Below are 19,420 nucleotides of genomic sequence, written 5' to 3'. Positions count from 1 at the left end.
TGCTTTTCCTTATTCTGTGTCCTTTCAGTGTCCATCTCGAGAATGTGAAGTAACCTCTTTAGTGTCATGATATGATAAGTCATTTATAACGCACCTGTACACAAGTGTTTCTTAGGCCTTTTGGAGAACATTTCCAAATCCAAAGACCTTGACTGGGTATATTTCCGAGCATTGTGGAGTAAAGTGTAGATTACAAAAATACAAGGATTAAGAAGCAGATAACCCGCTAACCAAAACCTCACATTTCTGCACACTTAAATCCCACAAAAACCAACACAACCACTTCGCTCACAGCAAACTGCACACACTTCACCACAAGGCAACAACAAACAATCAACACATAGATAGCAACAACAGCACGCAAGGACTCGCTTGAATCCGATATTCACACCCAAGCTAAGCACACTGTGAAAACAGAACTGAAGATGCCAACAGGACACAACCTTCTCACTTTCCTACGCCCTCTCCACCCCACAAACCCATCCCCACCTCTTTGTTTGCAGATCCGCCTGAGCGCCTGGAGACCAACTCAATTGGTGACGGTGCGCTATATAAATACCTTTTTTTTTGTGTTTAATTGTATTACAATTTTTACAAAAACGTTTTCTTATTTGCATGTTTAAGGGAAAAGTAAAGGTTTCCTCTGACTTGCTTGTATCCTCCGATACGCTTCTCGTATGTCCTTTTTTGTAATCTTTAAAATTGTCAGTTTTCTATTCGTTCCCAGTTGACTTTTCTTCCAATTCCAAGCTTTCAAGGAACTTAGCTGTTGCCACGGTCATTAACATTAAGGACATACAAATCACATTACAAAAGAGGTCACTGGTAAGGGTGAAGTCGGTATTGGGTAGCCCCCACTAAAGGTGAGTGGCGTGACTTACATACAGTCTGAGGTATGTCTCTTCTGAATCAGAAAACCAGACGGGGTAATTAAGTAAATTAGAAATCCTTAATAAATATCTTAAAAGTTAAGAAAGAATCAATGTGAACAGTGCAGGGGTTACATCCACGTCCGGGTGAAAAAGGTGGAGAAATGGAACCACGTGATGAGTCAGTGGAATCAGACATGCACATATGTACACCAAGATGAGTTCTCCCAATGGAACAATCTGTTGCGCTTGCATTTGCAATTGCATTTTGGTTTGGTGAGCAAGCACCTGCAAGCACCAGAGGCATCTTGGTACCGCACAGGAATCCCCAGGTGAACTCACCCGTACGAGGTACTGCCACTGCTGAGCACGGAGCGCATGGCACTCTGCTGGTCATCACTGAGCTGTGGACACTGCTTTAGGTTCTGGATGATCTGAGGATCTGATTTGGTGATCACCGACGGATCCAACAGGCACACCAGATTTCCCAGGCTGCTTATGGTGTCCCTGGGGACGGCGCCATTGGTCACCTGGGTGTGGATGATAGTGGGCACACAATAAGACACGTATGCAAAATTGAAACCAAAAGGAAAGAAAAAATACTAAATATGCATAATGAATAGACAACAGTTACACAAGATATGAAAGGAAGGTGTATGAAAAACGTATTTGGCTTTTACTGTTTACAGCTGGTCTTGTGGGCGACTCCTTAATATTCCTTTTTGATATTGAACCCCTTAATTCAGAATTTCGAAAATTATACTTTACACACAATGTCACAGTTCCTCGGAGTTGTCGGTATAAAGCCTATACCGTGAAATTGTATTAAATCAAGAAATAACTCCGTGACTCTGCGCCAATTTCTTTCAAAAAGTAATCTGATTTTTATTGAATCAAAAAATGTTGATCAAATTTGTTGGACTACAACAAGTCACCATGTCTAAAAGAGGTGGGGACAGACTAAGAGCATTACGGCAAGCAGAAGCCAGACTTATTTGTCACTTTCACTCTACAGTAACAGGCCTAAACAAAGACACTGAAATGGTGTAGTTTCTATGAGTGTGCAATATGCATATAGTTCTAACAAGATGTTGGTGAAAATGATGTAATATGATGAATGTACTTGTTCAATTGGAAAGTTAACAATTTCAGCACTGTATACAAATCATGTGATGGTTAATGCACTAAAAAACGTATATTTGTTGATATGACTATGATGTCACATGTATAATTACTCAAACAACATTTTTAGTGGAGCAGTAGAATGGGGAATGTATATTCGAATATACGTTACTTAGCCAACTTTACAGGTTGTAATATTGATGTTTATATAGTAGTTGAATGCATGAGTGACCATAGTCAATATCTCAGAAATACTAGGTAGTTTCAGTAAACAATATACATTTCACTTCTCTCAATTGGAAGTAGATTAAATATATTCAATTATATGCAATTGACAGAGAAGGAGCATGGGATTAAACCCAATATAATTCTGAACCAGCGCAACACTATCAGTGGATATTTCATGTACCTAAGGTTAAGTCATTACTTGTTTGAATATACAATAGAGAAAACTCCAACTGATTAATATCATACAATCCTTGTCAATAATTTTGTATTTTTTCTCTGTTTTTCTCTTTTTCTCCAATTCATTTATTTATTATTTTTGGTTTTTACATTGTATAATTGATGGTATCAAATCATTCTTGTTTCTGTTTGTTTGGTTCCCTGTGTACCTACTTTTTCCCTCCCTTGTGCTATATATAATCTATTTGCATAAATGCCTGTTTTGTCTTATGACCCATACATTCCTCCCCGTTAGCAATCCTTAATCTCTGTCTGTAAATTGGTATCTTGAACATAATTTGGGGGGAACTATTATTGGGGGAATGTTGTGATTATACACAAATCTGTTTGTATTTGAATTTTTTTTAAATTAACTATCCAATAATATATTATGTTATGTATATTAGTAGAATACACCTGAGTAGCCCAGATTTGAGAAAGGCTCTATTGAGCCGAGACACGTGTCATACAGGGCGATTTGGATTTTTTGACCTTATGTGTTTGACCCTATAGAGGGCGTATTGAGGAAACAAAAACATTTTTTGATTCAATAAAAATCAGATTACTTTTTGAAAGAAATTGGCGCAGAGTCACGGAGTTATTTCTTGATTTAATGAAAGGAAGGTGGTTTTCATCATGGCTACCCGTGGATCCCCGCTAGCAAGAATAGGCAACTGTCATGCTAGAGATTTACTGACACCAAAGTGTTCTCTTCTTGCTAAATGATGGGGTTCATATTCCCTCCACTCTCACCTCCCATTTTACCACCACCCTTTCACCTCCCTTCCACAGACACTCTTCCATTAGCCTGGCATCCTAGCCCATTCGTTCCCTTTACATTTCACATTGCCATCATTCATGACTACCAAGTGTTTGACCCTCACATGATGACTGGATATTGTGCAACAGTTTTAACACAGTAATGGGGATTCCCCTGAATTGATTTTGGGATGTTGAATGCGCTAAACTCTACTGCAGAGGTCGAAGTGATTGGTAACTACTGGGAACTGAGTCCCACCACGTTGACCTTTTAATGTAGCTTTGTTTATACTTCCCCTTCCTTTTGCAACCTCGTTTTACAATTCCATAAACCATTCTTTTTGTAATGAAAGCATACCTCTTCATTTTATCACCCTATGACAATTACAACTAAGCTGAAATCTGTCACCTCTGGAGCCCTGTACAGCATCTAAACCTGGATAGACTCCAGTTGCTTTCATCATAGCCCAGGGAAGATAGAGGAGGTCCTGCAAATACTGGATATACTCTAGGTGCTTTCATCATAGCCCGGGGAAGATAGAGGAGGCCCTACAAATAATGGATAGACTCTAATTGCTTTCATCATAGCCTGGGGAAGATAGAGTTGGTCCTGCTAATACTGGATAGACTCTAGTTGCTTTCATCATAGCCCAGGAAGATAGAGGAGGTCCTGCTAATACTGGATAGACTCTAGTTGCTTTCATCATAACCCGGGGAAGATAGAGGAAGTCCTGCTAATACTGGATAGACTCTAGTTGCTTTCATCATACCTCGGGGAAGATAGAGGAGGTCCTGCTAATACTAAGAAGTATTCTCTCCTCACACCCCATCACCCCCAGATTTTAGGAAAACATGTGACATTATCTCAGATGAAATGCTTAAACATTATAGTGGATAAAGGCCCCTCACAAGGGATGCTATTTTAAGATCAGATGGCTACGTGGGATTTGACCCTTCGTGCCAACGGAGACAAGCGCAGTTGTAGTAGGAGCCTTAAAGACTAGTAGCTCAGACTATTGTAATGCACTCCTGGGGTGGCGGGGGGGGGGGCACGCCAATACAACATATTAGCCGATTCCAGGTGGCTCAAAGCTAATTGGTTTCTGGATGCAGAAAAGGTTATAATGCTCAAGCCGCTTGCAGGGACCTGCTCTGGCTTCCAGTTGAGGAAAGATTTCAGCTTAACATTCTTTGCATCATCTTCAAATGCATCCATGGGGCTGCTGCTGCCAACCTTAAGGATATTATTACATGGTGTATTCCAGGACGGAACCGTTGGTCTATGGAGTATTGCCAACTATTTATCCCTAGGACTATCTGTCAGACCAAAGGGTATTTTATTTTACTGTTGAAGGTGCGGAGGTGGTTCAAGAGCAGCGCACTGCTGCACATGGTGGGGGGAGCCAGCGTATGGGCGGCCATCTTCTACCAGTTGCTCAGTACTGTGAGTTACGGTCTGTGTGGCGGTCTGTATATCTGTAGGGATTTGTCCTGGGTCAGGTGTTGTTGAAAAAGCCACATTTTGAGAGATTTGCAAACATTGGAGCATTGTGAGGTATTCCAAACTGATACCGGGATTGGGTTCCAAAGGGTGGGTGAGAGACAAGAGAAGGGTATGAAAAGCTTTCAGGCTTTGGTACAAATGAACACATTTTATTCATGAGAGCAGAATTCTAGTTTTAGGAGCCCGCTGAAGAAACCTCTGTTCAAGCACATATTAGTTACGAGTTCCATGACAGCTTAGTAAAACGAGTAGAGAGGATGTATTCAACAAAGGTGGTGTACAAAGTCTCCAGCTGACCTACCGACTGGAAGAAACCAAGTGAAAAGCAATACAGGGAGATGTCCTCCCTGTGCCCGTCCCACCCGCCTCACTGTCAAGCTGCCCACGCTGCAATCCCATGACACATATGTTGCATACCAGCCTTACCCCGTCCTCTTCCAGGGTCGCCGTTCCACTACTTCATAAAAAACACTTCTACCCCTCCCTACCAGTACCCACCCGCATGTGAGTGGTTCTCTTTGTTAGGGTAAATAAAACTTACAAAACAGCTGTTCAGCTTTGCCAGCAGATTGTTCGTTCGAATGGAATCGCCCGCCAAGGTGCTGATGTCCGCCGTGGAGGCCAGCTTCAACTCCTCGCAGGTGATATTGTTACTGCTGGCGAGAGAGGAATGGCAAACCATTATAAAGGAAGATGCAGAAGGGAGGGCTGTGACAACAGAGGTCTGACCTCACAAAGACACATTTGGATCCCATAGTACATGGACTAGTCACTGGATCTGGTGACGTAGCCAAGATTGGTTTGTGAGGTTCCTGGGAGCACCATGCAGTTCATTTTCTATTCTGGTACTTTTTGAAGAGATCCCAAAAAGAAATTCATGGGAAACAGGCTTTCTGGATTAGGACCCACCCAGCCAAGTATCCCTCCTCAGACCCTTCCACATCACCAGAACCCACCCCACCCATTAACTGTCCTCAGACCCCCGCCGCATCACCAGAACCCACACAGCCCAGTATCCCTCCTCAGACCCACCGACATCACCAGAACCCACCCAGCCCAGTATCCCTCCTCAGACCCTTCCGCATGACCAGAACCCACCCAGCCCAGTATCCCTCCTCAGACCCACCCACATCACCAGAACCAACCCAGCCCAGTTTCCCTCCTCAGACCCAACCGCATCACCAGAACTCACCCAGCCCAGTATCCCTCCTCAGACCCAACCGCATCACCAGAACCCACCCGGACCAGTATCCCTCCTCAGACCCACCTGCATCACCAGAACCAACACAGCCCAGTATCCCTCCTCAGCCTTATCCACATTACCAGAACCCACGAAGCCCAGCTTCCCTCCTCAGACCCACCCACATCACCAGAACCCACCCAGCCCAATATCCTTCCTCAGACCCAACCACATCACCAGAATCCACCCAACCCAGTATCCCTCCTCAGACCCATCCACATCACCAGAACCCACCGAGCCAGCATCCCTCCTCAGACCCACCCACATCACAAGAACCCACCCAGCCCAGTATCTCTCCTCAGACCCAGCCACATCACCAGAACCCACCCAGCCCACTTTCCCTCCTCAGACGTAACCACATCACCAGAACCCACCCAGCCCAGTATCCCTCCTCAGACCCACCCACATCACCAGAACCCACCCAACCCAGTATCCCTCCTCAGACCCACCCACATCACCAGAACCCACCCAGCCCAGTATCTCTCCTCAGACCCAGCCACATCACCAGAACCCACCCAACCCAGTATCCCTCCTCAGACCCATCCACATCACCAGAACCCAGCCAGCCAAGTATCCCTCCTCAGACCCACACACACCACCAGAACCCACCCAGCCAGTTTCCCTCCTCAGACCCACCCTCATCACCAGAACCCAACCAGCCCAGTATCCCTCCTCAGACCCAACCACATCACCAGAACTCACCCAGCCCAGTATCCCTCCTCAGACCCAACCACATCACCAGAACCCACCCAGCCCAGTATCCCTCCTCAGACCCAACCACATCACCAGAACCTACCCAGCCCAGTGTCCCTCCTCATGTGGATGGGTCTGAGGAGGGATACTGGGCTGGGTGGGTTCTGGTGATGTGGGTGGGTCTGAGGAGGGATACTGGGTTGGGTGGGTTCTGGTGATGTGGTTGGGTCTGAGGAGGGATACTGGGCTGGGTGGGTTCTGGTGATGTGGATAGGTCTGAGGAGGGAAAGTGGGCTGGGTGGGTTCTGGTGATATGGTTGGGTCTGAGGAGGGATACTGGGCTGGGTGGGTTCCAGAACCCACCCAGACCAGTAGCCCTCCTCAGATCCACCTGCATCACCAGAAACAACCAAGCCCAGTATCCCTCCTCAGACCCACCCACATCACCAGAACCCACCCAACCCAGTATCCCTCCTCAGACCCACCCACATCACCAGAACCCACTCAGCCCAGTATCCCACCTCAGATCCAACCACATCACCAGAACCCACCCAGCCCAGTATCCCTCCTCAGACCCAACCACATCACCAGAACCCACCCAGCCCAGTATCCCTCCTCAGACCCAACCACATCACCAGAACCCACCCAGCCCAGTATCCCTCCTCAGACCCAACCACATCACCAGAACCCACCCAGCCCACTTTCCCTCCTCAGACCTATCCACATCACCAGAACCCACCCAGCCCAGTATCCCTCCTCAGACCCAACCACATCACCAGAACCCACCCAACCTAGTATCCCTCCTCAGACCCACCCACATCACCAGAACCCACCCAGCCCAGTATCCCTCCTCAGACCCATCCACATCACCAGAACCCACCCAGCCCAGTATCCCTCATCAGACCCAACCATATCACCAGAACCCACTCAGCCCAGTATCCCTCCTCAGATCCAACCACATCACCAGAACCCACCCAGCCCAGTATCCCTCCTCAGACCCAACCACATCACCAGAACCCACCCAGCCCAGTATCCCTCCTCAGACCCAACCTCATCACCAGAACCCACCCAGACCAGTATCCCTCCTCAGACCCACCTGCATCACCAGAACCCACCCAGCCCAGTATCCCTCCTCAGCCTCACCCACATTACCAGAACCCATGAAGCCCAGCTTCCCTCCTCAGACCCACCCACATCACCAGTACCCAACCAGCCCAGTATCCCTCCTCAGACCCAACCACATCACCAGAACCCACCGAACCCAATATCCCTCCTCAGACCCATCCACATCACCAGAACCCACCCAGCCAGCATCCCTCCAGAGACCCATCCACATCACCACAACCCACCCAGCCCGGTATCCCTCCTCAGGCCCAACCACATCACCAGAACCCACCCAGCCAGTATCCCTCCTCAGACCCATCCACATCACCAGAACCCACCCAGCCCAGTATCCCTCCTCAGACCCACACACACCACCAGAACCCACCAGCCCAGTTTCCCTCCTCAGACCCACCCTCATCACCAGAACCCAACCAGCCCAGTATCCCTCCTCAGACCCATCCACATCACCAGAACCCACCCAGCCCAGTATCCCTCCTGAGACCCAACCATATCACCAGAATCCACCCAGCCCAGTATCCCTCCTCAGACCGAACCACATCACCAGAACCCACCCAGCCCAGTATCCCTCCTCAGACCCAACCACATCACCAGAACCCACCCAGCCCAGTATCCCTCCTCAGACCCAACCACATCACCAGAACTTACCCAGCCCAGTATCCCTCCTCAGACCCAACCACATCACCAGAACCCACCCAGCCCAGTATCCCTTCTCAGACCCAACCACATCACCACAACTCACCCAGCCCAGTATCCCTCCTCAGACCCAACCGCATCACCAGAACCCACCCGGACCAGTATCCCTCCTCAGACCCAACCACATCACCAGAACTCACCCAGCCCAGTATCCCTCCTCAGACCCAACCATATCAACAGAACCCACCCAGCCCAGCATCCCTCCTCAGCCAACAACCGCATCACCAGAACCCACCCAGCCCAGTATCCCTCCTCAGCCACCACCCACATCAACAGAACCCACCCAACCCAGTATCCCTCCTCAGCCACCAACCGCATCACCAGAACCCACCCAACCCAGTATCCGTCCTCAGCCACCACCCGCATCAACAGAATCCACCCAACCCATTATCCCTCCTCAGACCCATCCACATCACCAGAACCCACCCAGCCCAGTATCCCTCCTCAGGCCCAACCACATCACCAAAACCCACCCAGCCAAGTATCCCTCCTCAGACCCATCCACATCACCAGAACCCACCCAGCCCAGTATCCCTCCTCATGCCCAACCACATCACCAGAACCCACCCAGCCCAGTATCCCTCCTCAGACCCACCCACATCACCAGAACCCACCCAGCCCAGTATCCCTCCTCAGACCCACACACACCACCAGAACCCACCAGCCCAGTTTCCCTCCTCAGTCCCACCCTCATCACCAGAACCCAACCAGCCCAGTATCCCTCCTCAGACCAATCCACATCACCAGAACCCACCCAGCCCAGTATCCCTCCTCAGACCCACCTGCATCACCAGAACCCACCCAGCCCAGTATCCCTCCTCAGATCGAACCACATCACCAGAACCCACCCAGCCCAGTATCCCTCCTCAGACCCAACCACATCACCAGAACCCACCCAGCCCAGTATCCCTCCTCAGACCCAACCACATCACGAGAACTTACCCAGCCCAGTATCCCTCCTCAGACCCAACCACATCACCAGACCCCACCCAGCCCAGTATCCCTCCTCAGACCTAACCACATCACCAGAACTCACCCAGCCCAGTATCCCTCCTCAGACCCAACCGCAGCACCAGACCCCACCTGGACCAGTATCCCTCCTCAGACCCAACCACGTCACCAAAACTCACCCAGCCCAGTATCCCTCCTCAGACCCAACCATATCACCAGAACCCACCCAGCCCAGCATCCCTCCTCAGCAACCAACCGCATCACCAGAACCCACCCAGCCCAGTATCCCTCCTCAGCCACCACCCACATCAACAGAACCCACCCAGCCCAGTATCCCTCCTCAGCCACCAACTGCATCACCAGAACCCACCCAACCCAGTATCTGTCCTCAGCCACCACCCGCATCAACAGAATCCACCCAACCCAGTATCCCTCCTCAGACCCATCCACATCACCAGAACCCACCCAGCCCAGTATCCCTCCTCAGGCCCAACCACATCACCAGAACCCACCCAGCCCAGTATCCCTCCTCAGATCCATCCACATCACCAGAACCCACCCAGCCCAGTATCCCTCCTCAGACCCATCCACATCACCAGAACCCACCCAGCCCAGTATCCCTCCTCAGACCCAACCACATCACCAGAACCCACCCAGCCCAGTATCCCTCCTCAGACCCAACCACATCACCAGAACTCACCCAGCCCAGTATCCCTCCTCAGACCCATCCACATCACCAGAACCCACCCAGCCCAGTATCCCTCCTCAGACCCACACACACCACCAGAACCCACCAGCCCAGTTTCCCTCCTCAGACCCACCCTCATCACCAGAACCCAACCAGCCCAGTATCCCTCCTCAGACCCATCCACATCACCATAACCCACCCAGCCCAGTATCCCTCCTCAGACCCAACCATATCACCAGAATCCACCCAGCCCAGTATCCCTCCTCAGACCGAAGCACATCACCAGAACCCACCCAGCCCAGTATCCCTCCTCAGACCCAACCACATCACCAGAACCCACCCAGCCCAGTATCCCTCCTCAGACCCAACCACATCACCAGAACTTACCCAGCCCAGTATCCCTCCTCAGACCCAACCACATCACCAGAACCCACCCAGCCCAGTATCCCTCCTCAGACCCAACCACATCACCACAACTCACCCAGCCCAGTATCCCTCCTCAGACCCAACCGCATCACCAGAACCCACCAGGACCAGTATCCCTCCTCAGACCCAACCACGTCACCAGAACTCACCCAGCCCAGTATCCCTCCTCAGACCCAACCATATCACCAGAACCCACCCAGCCCAGCATCCCTACTCAGCCACCAACCGCATCACCAGAACCCACCCAGCCCAGTATCCCTCCTCAGCCACCACCCACATCAACAGAACCCACCCAACCCAGTATCCCTCCTCAGCCACCAACCGCATCACCAGAACCCACCCAACCCAGTATCCGTCCTCAGCCACCACCCGCATCAACAGAATCCACCCAACCCATTATCCCTCCTCAGACCCATCCACATCACCAGAACCCACCCAGCCCAGTATCCCTCCTCAGGCCCAACCACATCACCAGAACCCACCCAGCCCAGTATCCCTCCTCAGACCCATCCACATCACCAGAACCCACCCAGCCCAGTATCCCTCCTCAGACCCACACACACCACCAGAACCCACCAGCCCAGTTTCCCTCCTCAGTCCCACCCTCATCACCAGAACCCAACCAGCCCAGTATCCCTCCTCAGACCCATCCACATCACCAGAACCCACCCAGCCCAGTATCCCTCCTCAGACCCAACCATATCACCAGAACCCACCCAGCCCAGCATCCCTCCTCAGCCACCAACCGCATCACCAGAACCCACCCAGCCCAGTATCCCTCCTCAGGTACCACCCATATCACCAGAACCCACCCAGCCCAGCATCCCTCCTCAGCCACCAACCGCATCACCAGAACCCACCCAGCCCAGTATCCCTCCTCAGCCACCACCCACATCAACAGAACCCACCCAACCCAGTATCCCTCCTCAGCCACCACCTGCATCACCAGAACCCACCCAGCCCAGTATCCCTCCTCAGCCACCACCTGCATCAACAGAATCCACCCAGCCCAGTATCCCTCCTCAGACCCACCCACATCACCAGAACCCACCCAGCCCAGTATCCCTCCTCAGGCCCAACCACATCACCAAAACCCACCCAGCCCAGTATCCCTCCTCAGACCCATCCACATCACCAGAACCCACCCAGCCCAGTATCCCACCTCAGGCCCAACCACATCACCAGAACCCACCCAGCCCAGTATCCCTCCTCAGACCCATCCACATCACCAGAACCCACCCAGCCCAGTATCCCTCCTCAGACCCACACACACCACCAGAACCCACCAGCCCAGTTTCCCTCCTCAGACCCACACACACCACCAGAACCCACTCAGCCCAGTATCCCTCCTCAGACCCACACACACCACCAGAACCCACCAGCCCAGTTTCCCTCCTCAGACCCACCCTCATCACCAGAACCCAACCAGCCCAGTATCCCTCCTCAGACCCACACACACCACCAGAACCCACCAGCCCAGTTTCCCTCCTCAGACCCACACACACCACCAGAACCCACCCAGCCCAGTATCCCTCCTCAGCCACCACCCACATCAACAGAACCCACCCAACCCAGTATCCCTCCTCAGCCACCACCTGCATCACCAGAACCCACCCAGCCCAGTATCCCTCCTCAGCCACCACCTGCATCAACAGAATCCACCCAACCAGCATCCCTCATGACAACCAGCCACTAGAGCCCGGCCTCCTTTTTCACCCCAGCCCCATCTCAGCGCTGTTAAATGTTCCCCTCAAACTGTACATGTGAGCTTTTGCCTCCAACTCTGAATGCTATGCTGTGCGACTATCTGACGTATGCCGTTAACTCTTTGCGATGTTTGCTTCACAAAGGGCGGTTGCTAGGCAACAGATACCCAATATAAATAAAACATTTTGACATATTTTCATCCAAGTTATCTAACATGTTCACACATAGAAACATCACGGAAAATGGGGCTAACCTTGACTAGAGTTTTCATAGTGTACGCTCATTGCAAGAGAAACGCCCTTGTTGTGTATAATAATTATCACAATTATAGTGTAGTATGATATAACTACGTTAGTTTATTAGGAGGAGCCCCCTTGAAGGCCAACCATCAAACCTGGAGCATCTTCGTGTATGGCTCCAACAACATTCTAGAACCATACACGAACACGCTCCAGTGATTACAGAATGTTACAAAGACACATGCAGCATGACGTACTAGGTCATGCTGTAAACAATAGGAAAACTATCATAACATCTTCCCTTCTATAATAATTTAACACAAACATTAATAGCCAAGGGGCTATTTACAGTTATCTACATATTATGCATAAGTGCAATGAATGACTACATATACAGCGAGAAAAAAAGGATACAGTTTGTCAAGACATTCTTTGTTGCTTGTTGAGATGTAGTCTAAAATCTTTTAAGAGATCTCTAATAATACATAGTCTTGATTTCGATTCCACACTCTTTTCTTGATTCTCGCAGATGATTGATTATCTCCTGCCCTTTCTTCTTTTTTATTCTCTTGAACATGCGACTTGTTCATGCATCTTAGTTCATTAGTCCTATCCTTGAACATTTCTCCTTTTGTCATCAATTCTCTCCTGTTCCTTTCAACTTCCTCCTCTTTAGCCAGGATAATGTCATCACACGACCACTTTTTCCCATCTTCTGAAATTACTGATTTTCCAGAACATTCCTTTATTTCTTGTGGAAAACGAAATTTTGATTCTCCCTTCATCACTCTCCTAGGTTCTCTCACTTTCACCCAATCTCCTTTCTTAAAACTGCATTCTTTGACATGTCTCTGTGTGTCATAATAGTTTTTGTATACTTCTTGTTTCCTTCTTACTCTGTTGACTATCTCTTCCAAGTTAATTTCTTTATTCCTTCTTCTTGTTATCCACGAAGGTCTAAGTCTGTTTGTGGCTATTCTCCCTCTCATCAATGTGAAAGGTTCTTCTTCTGTTACTGAATGGGGTGTAACTTTGTATGTATTTAGTGCTTCTTTCAATGTCTCTTTCCAAGGTATGTTGTTGACAATGGCTAACTGAATAATACCTTTTATAAAACGATTCATCCTTTCTACCAATCCGTTTGCCATAGGATGATATAAGGCTGTGGTGGAATGTTTGATTGCTCTTTCCTTGAAAAAATTTTGAATTTCACCTGACATGAATTGGGCACCATTGTCTGATATTATTTCTTGAGGCTCCCCTTCTCTGTTAAAGATCTCCTCTAAAAACTTCATCACCTTCATTGCTGATACGGACTCTTCTACTATGCCGCACTCCACCCATTTGGACGTATAGTCAACCAACACAATTAAATAGATTTTCTGTGGCCCTAAAGTTTCATATGGTCCTGCTATATCAATCGCCAGTTTTGTCCATACAGTATTCGGGATTTCCACTGGTTGTAATGGTGTGGCGTGTGTTGTCTTGCTTTTATCGCTTACTGCACAAGCTGTGCAATCTCTGACAAGAGCTTCTAGTTCACCCCACATGTTGGGCCACCAGTAAGCTTCTCTCACCCTCCTTTTGGTTAAATTTCTTCCTACATGTCCTTCATGCGCTATTTTCATAATTCTCTCTCTCATCTTCACAGGGGGAATTATACGATCTCCTCTATATACGCATGTAGTATCGCACGTCAATTCATCTCTCATTTTTTCCCAGGATTTGATGTTTTCTTCGACAACTGTCCACCCATTTTCAATGGCTTTCCTTACTAGTTTCTGTTCAGAATCTTGTTCTCTCGCCTCAATCCATTCTTCCTTTGAAAAACTTGGATGTATATGTGCAATAATGCACTCCATGTTCTGATCGTCTGTTAGTTCGCTATTTCCTTCATCTTCCATCACATCAGAACTGCATGGCAAACGAGAAAAGCAATCTGCCACTACATTTGACTTCCCAGGGGTATATTTTATACTGACATTATATTGCATAATAATCAAGGTCCACCTTCTTATGCGCGGTGAGGTCATGTGTGGATTTTTTGAATTTAAAACATGTATTAATGGTTTATGGTCAGTTCTGACTTCAATCGGTATGCCCCACACTAGACTTTTAAAATGTTCAAGGACCCATTTAACTCCTAAGGCCTCCTTCTCAATAGTGGAGTAATTTTTCTCAGCTCCTCTCAACGTTCTGGATGCAAAGGCAATGGGAACCACTTCACCATCTTGAACTTGCTCCAATACACCGCCTAGTCCCATGTTGCTGGCATCTACTGATATTCTGGTTTTTGCTTTTGAATCAAACATTTTAAGTGCCGGTGCCTTGTTGATCAGTGATTTTATTGTTTCAAATTCATTTTTGCATTCTTCAGACCAAACAAATCTTGTACCTTTGCACATTAGTTTTCTCATTTGTTCTGTTCTGTCAGCATAATGGTCTACAAATTTCGAATAATACTCTGTTAATCCCAAAAAACTGCGTAGTTGATCTTTGTTGAGTGGGTCTGGAATCTTAAGAATGGTGTCAACCAGCGATTCTTTGGGTTTTATACCTTCATTATTTATGCGATGACCCAAATATGTTACCTCATTCTGTTTTATCTTGCATTTATCAATTTTTAGTGTCATGCCTTTCTGCTGTATAACTTGTAATATTCCCAATAACTTAGCATCATGTTCTTCCTCGGACATTGCTGATATCAATATATCGTCCTGAAAATAATGAACTCCTTGAAGACCATTGAACGGGTGATGCATTAAACGCTGAAATACTGCAGCTGCAGAAGCTAATCCGAATGGCATTCTTTTATATCGAAATGCTCCTAGAGGGGTAATGAATGATGTCAAATGCCTGGACTCTTCATCCAACATCACTTGATGATATGCTGACGACAAATCAAGTGTTGTGAACAATTTCGCTGGTTTCATCGTGGTCAACATTTCTCCTATATTCGGTAGAGGGTGGCGGTCCACCCAAATGTTGGCATTTAGGTCTCTCAGATCGACACACATCCTAATCGATCCATTGGGTTTTTTGACAATAACGATGGGGGACAACCATTCTGAACTTTCTATTGGTTCAATGATGTCTTGTATGATCAATTTCTCCAATTCACTCTTTAATGCCTCTCTGGTGCCAATGGGTATGTTTCTAACTTTGTGCACTATAGGATTTGCTCCTCTTTTAAGTATAATCTTGTGTTTGAAACCTTTAAGGGTCCCTATGTTATCATTGAACACTTTGGGGAAACTCTTGGCTAAACTCTCTGAAGTGCTACAGCTACTCTCAGTAATGCACAGAATTGGTACATTCTCTCCTGGATGTATCCGAATCTTGAGTGCTGCTTGTTCCCACCATCCAACTATAGAAAATCCATCTTCAGCTACAAGTAACTTACAGTACGTTTTCCTCCCTTCAAAATTCAGATGTACCCACACATAACCAATTACATTGATGGGAGACTTGCCATATCCTGTAGCCTTCATTTTTGTCGGTTGTAAATCATCCATTCTTTTTTTTAGTACATTGACGTACGTGTCTGCATCCACCATGGTATATGGTGAACCTGTGTCCACCATAACTCTTAACGTTACTCCATCCAATTCCATTGACACCCATGCTCCGGCACCACTCTCGGTAGAATTGAAAGCTAGTATCTGTACTTGTTCCTCAAATCTGTTTGATATTGCTAACAAGCTACTTGGACCGCCTATTTCTTCCAAGGCTTTTATGCTTGTCGTGGTGTTGCCTCTTCCTCTATTGTAACGACCATTATACCTTGTATGTCGGTTATTGAATCTGCCTCTACCTCTGCTATTACGACACAACTTCCCAAAATGCCCTACCATTCCACACCTGTAGCATTCAGCCGATATGGCAGGACATTCTTTTTCCCCATTGATGTGTCTCAAACGACCACATTTGAAGCAATTGTTAGGCATCCTGTATGAACCATCTCTTTCTTGTCTCTGTCCAGCATCAGCATCTGCCTTGACTATTCTTCTGACAATGGCAATCAACTCTTCTTCATTTCCATACTGTCCATCTCTGACTCCACTGACAGAGTTTATCTCAGCAGTCTCTTTTTTGCTTTGTACCTCCTTCAAGCATTTTTCACCAAGCTCAATTGACCTGGCTATTTCAATTGCCTGATCCAATGTGGGATTCTTAGCTTACCATAGACGTTGCTGTATGCGTGTATCCGCCACATGTAATACCAGTTGGTCTCTTAAATATTCCTCTGCCACTCCTGTGAATGTGCATGTGGCCATCAAACCTCTCAACGCAGCTATGTAGGCATCTATGCTTTCACCCTTATTCTGTTTCCTCGTGAAAAATCTGTATCGTTCCAACACAACATTGGTTTTATTTCCAAAATGTTTGGTCAGTTTGGTAATTGCTACATCGTACTTTCTTGCTCCAGCTGATGATTCACCACCCACAACTACATCTGTGTGGTCCAAATCTGGTAAATTCCTGAAAATTCTGAGTGCCTCAGTACCTATACAGTTAAGCAATGTTGCTTCCTTTAAGTCATCATTAAACTTGGATCCCCCTATTGCTCTCAGGTATACCTGAAAATTGTCCTGCCACTGTTCCCATGGACACACAGGATTTCCTGGAAGTGCCAGAAACTTCATTGGGGGAGCAATATTGTTTTGCATGGCGGCCTAATTTTTTTTTTGTTCTGATATGCGACTGGGTACTACTTTTTTTTTTTTTTTTTTTTTTTTTTTAATAACCAACTTTGCTTAAATAACGCTAAATTTACCGCAGCGCGCGTGCGCCATATTAGATCCAAAGCGGCTGTATAGTCTTTGACTTGTAGCGTGGTTCGTTAGGTACGTTATTTAACACGTAGCGTATTGTATTCGCTTGCACTTGTTCATGTTGTCATGCCAACCTTCTTGAAGACGTGCACGCCGGCACGTAGAGCACGCATACGGGTGCTTTTCTCTAATATTTGTTTCAGTTAGTCGCGTCTCGAGCACAGTTTAGAAGATGCATACGGTGCGTTATTTCATTCAGCTTTACTTTAAATACTTATTCACCTTGTTCTGTACCACCACACTCACATGCACTTGCCTTCTTTTTCTGGTTGTTTCATGCGCCGGCGTGCGCAGGTTCAGTCGTTAATCTCTTCTTTTGTGTGTAATGAGTCTTCTTATTCAGTCCCTTGTCGCATCTGGGGGCTCCCTCCCAGCTCCTCGTCGCCAATTGTTGTGTATAATAATTATCACAATTATAGTGTAGTATGATATAACTACGTTAGTTTATTAGGAGGAGCCCCCTTGAAGGCCAACCATCAAACCTGGAGCATCTTCGTGTATGGCTCCAACAACATTCTAGAACCATACACGAACACGCTCCAGTGATTACAGAATGTTACAAAGACACATGCAGCATGACGTACTAGGTCATGCTGTAAACAATAGGAAAACTATCATAACATCTTCCCTTCTATAATAATTTAACACAAACATTAATAGCCAAGGGGCTATTTACAGTTATCTACATATTATGCATAAGTGCAATGAATGACTACATATACAGCGAGAAAAAAAGGATACAGTTTGTCAAGACATTCTTTGTTGCTTGTTGAGATGTAGTCTAAAATCTTTTAAGAGATCTCTAATAATACACATAGTCTTGATTTCGATTCCACACTCTTTTCTTGATTCTCGCAGATGATTGATTATCTCCTGCCCTTTCTTCTTTTTTATTCTCTTGAACATGCGACTTGTTCATGCATCTTAGTTCATTAGTCTTATCCTTGAACATTTCTCCTTTTGTCATCAATTCTCTCCTGTTCCTTTCAACTTCCTCCTCTTTAGCCAGGATAATGTCATCACACGACCACTTTTTCCCATCTTCTAAAATTACTGATTTTCCAGAACATTCCTTTATTTCTTGTGGAAAACGAAATTTTGATTCTCCCTTCATCACTCTCCTAGGTTCTCTCACTTTCACCCAATCTCCTTTCTTAAAACTGCATTCTTTGACATGTCTCTGTGTGTCATAATAGTTTTTGTATACTTCTTGTTTCCTTCTTACTCTGTTGACTATCTCTTCCAAGTTAATTTCTTTATTCCTTCTTCTTGTTATCCACGAAGGTCTAAGTCTGTTTGTGGCTATTCTCCCTCTCATCAATGTGAAAGGTTCTTCTTCTGTTACTGAATGGGGTGTAACTTTGTATGTATTTAGTGCTTCTTTCAATGTCTCTTTCCAAGGTATGTTGTTGACAATGGCTAACTGAATAATACCTTTTATAAAACGATTCATCCTTTCTACCAATCCGTTTGCCATAGGATGATATAAGGCTGTGGTGGAATGTTTGATTGCTCTTTCCTTGAAAAAATTTTGAATTTCACCTGACATGAATTGGGCACCATTGTCTGATATTATTTCTTGAGGCTCCCCTTCTCTGTTAAAGATCTCCTCTAAAAACTTCATCACCTTCATTGCTGATACGGACTCTTCTACTATGCCGCACTCCACCCATTTGGACGTATAGTCAACCAACACAATTAAATAGATTTTCTGTGGCCCTAAAGTTTCATATGGTCCTGCTATATCAATCGCCAGTTTTGTCCATACAGTATTCGGGATTTCCACTGGTTGTAATGGTGTGGCGTGTGTTGTCTTGCTTTTATCGCTTACTGCACAAGCTGTGCAATCTCTGACAAGAGCTTCTAGTTCACCCCACATGTTGGGCCACCAGTAAGCTTCTCTCACCCTCCTTTTGGTTAAATTTCTTCCTACATGTCCTTCATGCGCTATTTTCATAATTCTCTCTCTCATCTTCACAGGGGGAATTATACGATCTCCTCTATATACGCATGTAGTATCGCACGTCAATTCATCTCTCATTTTTTCCCAGGATTTGATGTTTTCTTCGACAACTGTCCACCCATTTTCAATGGCTTTCCTTACTAGTTTCTGTTCAGAATCTTG

The 19,420-nt window shown here is 46.8% G+C and overlaps 1 protein-coding gene across 4 annotated transcripts in view; it reads right to left on the bottom strand.

Moving 5' to 3' along the window:
• LOC138569359 (uncharacterized) overlaps positions 1-19,420 on the bottom strand; it is a 1,262,132-nt gene that overhangs the window by 116,678 nt on the left and 1,126,034 nt on the right. For 3 of the 4 annotated variants that reach the window (XM_069647272.1, XM_069647274.1, XM_069647273.1), the window contains 2 exons: positions 5,240-5,354; positions 1,212-1,399 (listed from right to left, as the gene is read on the bottom strand). In XM_069647272.1, coding sequence (XP_069503373.1) covers positions 1,212-1,399; positions 5,240-5,354 — 303 coding nt within the window. The remainder of the gene's footprint in view (positions 1-1,211; positions 1,400-5,239; positions 5,355-19,420) is intronic. The other variant, XM_069647275.1, reaches the window with a different exon arrangement.

This window comes from Ambystoma mexicanum, chromosome 2q, assembly GCF_040938575.1.
Source record: "Ambystoma mexicanum isolate Mex_15411 chromosome 2q, UKY_AmexF1_1, whole genome shotgun sequence".
NCBI classification, from domain to species: Eukaryota; Metazoa; Chordata; class Amphibia; order Caudata; family Ambystomatidae; genus Ambystoma; species Ambystoma mexicanum.
The sequence above is the reverse complement of the archived record's forward strand: the minus strand, read 5'-3'. Positions and strand labels throughout refer to the sequence as shown.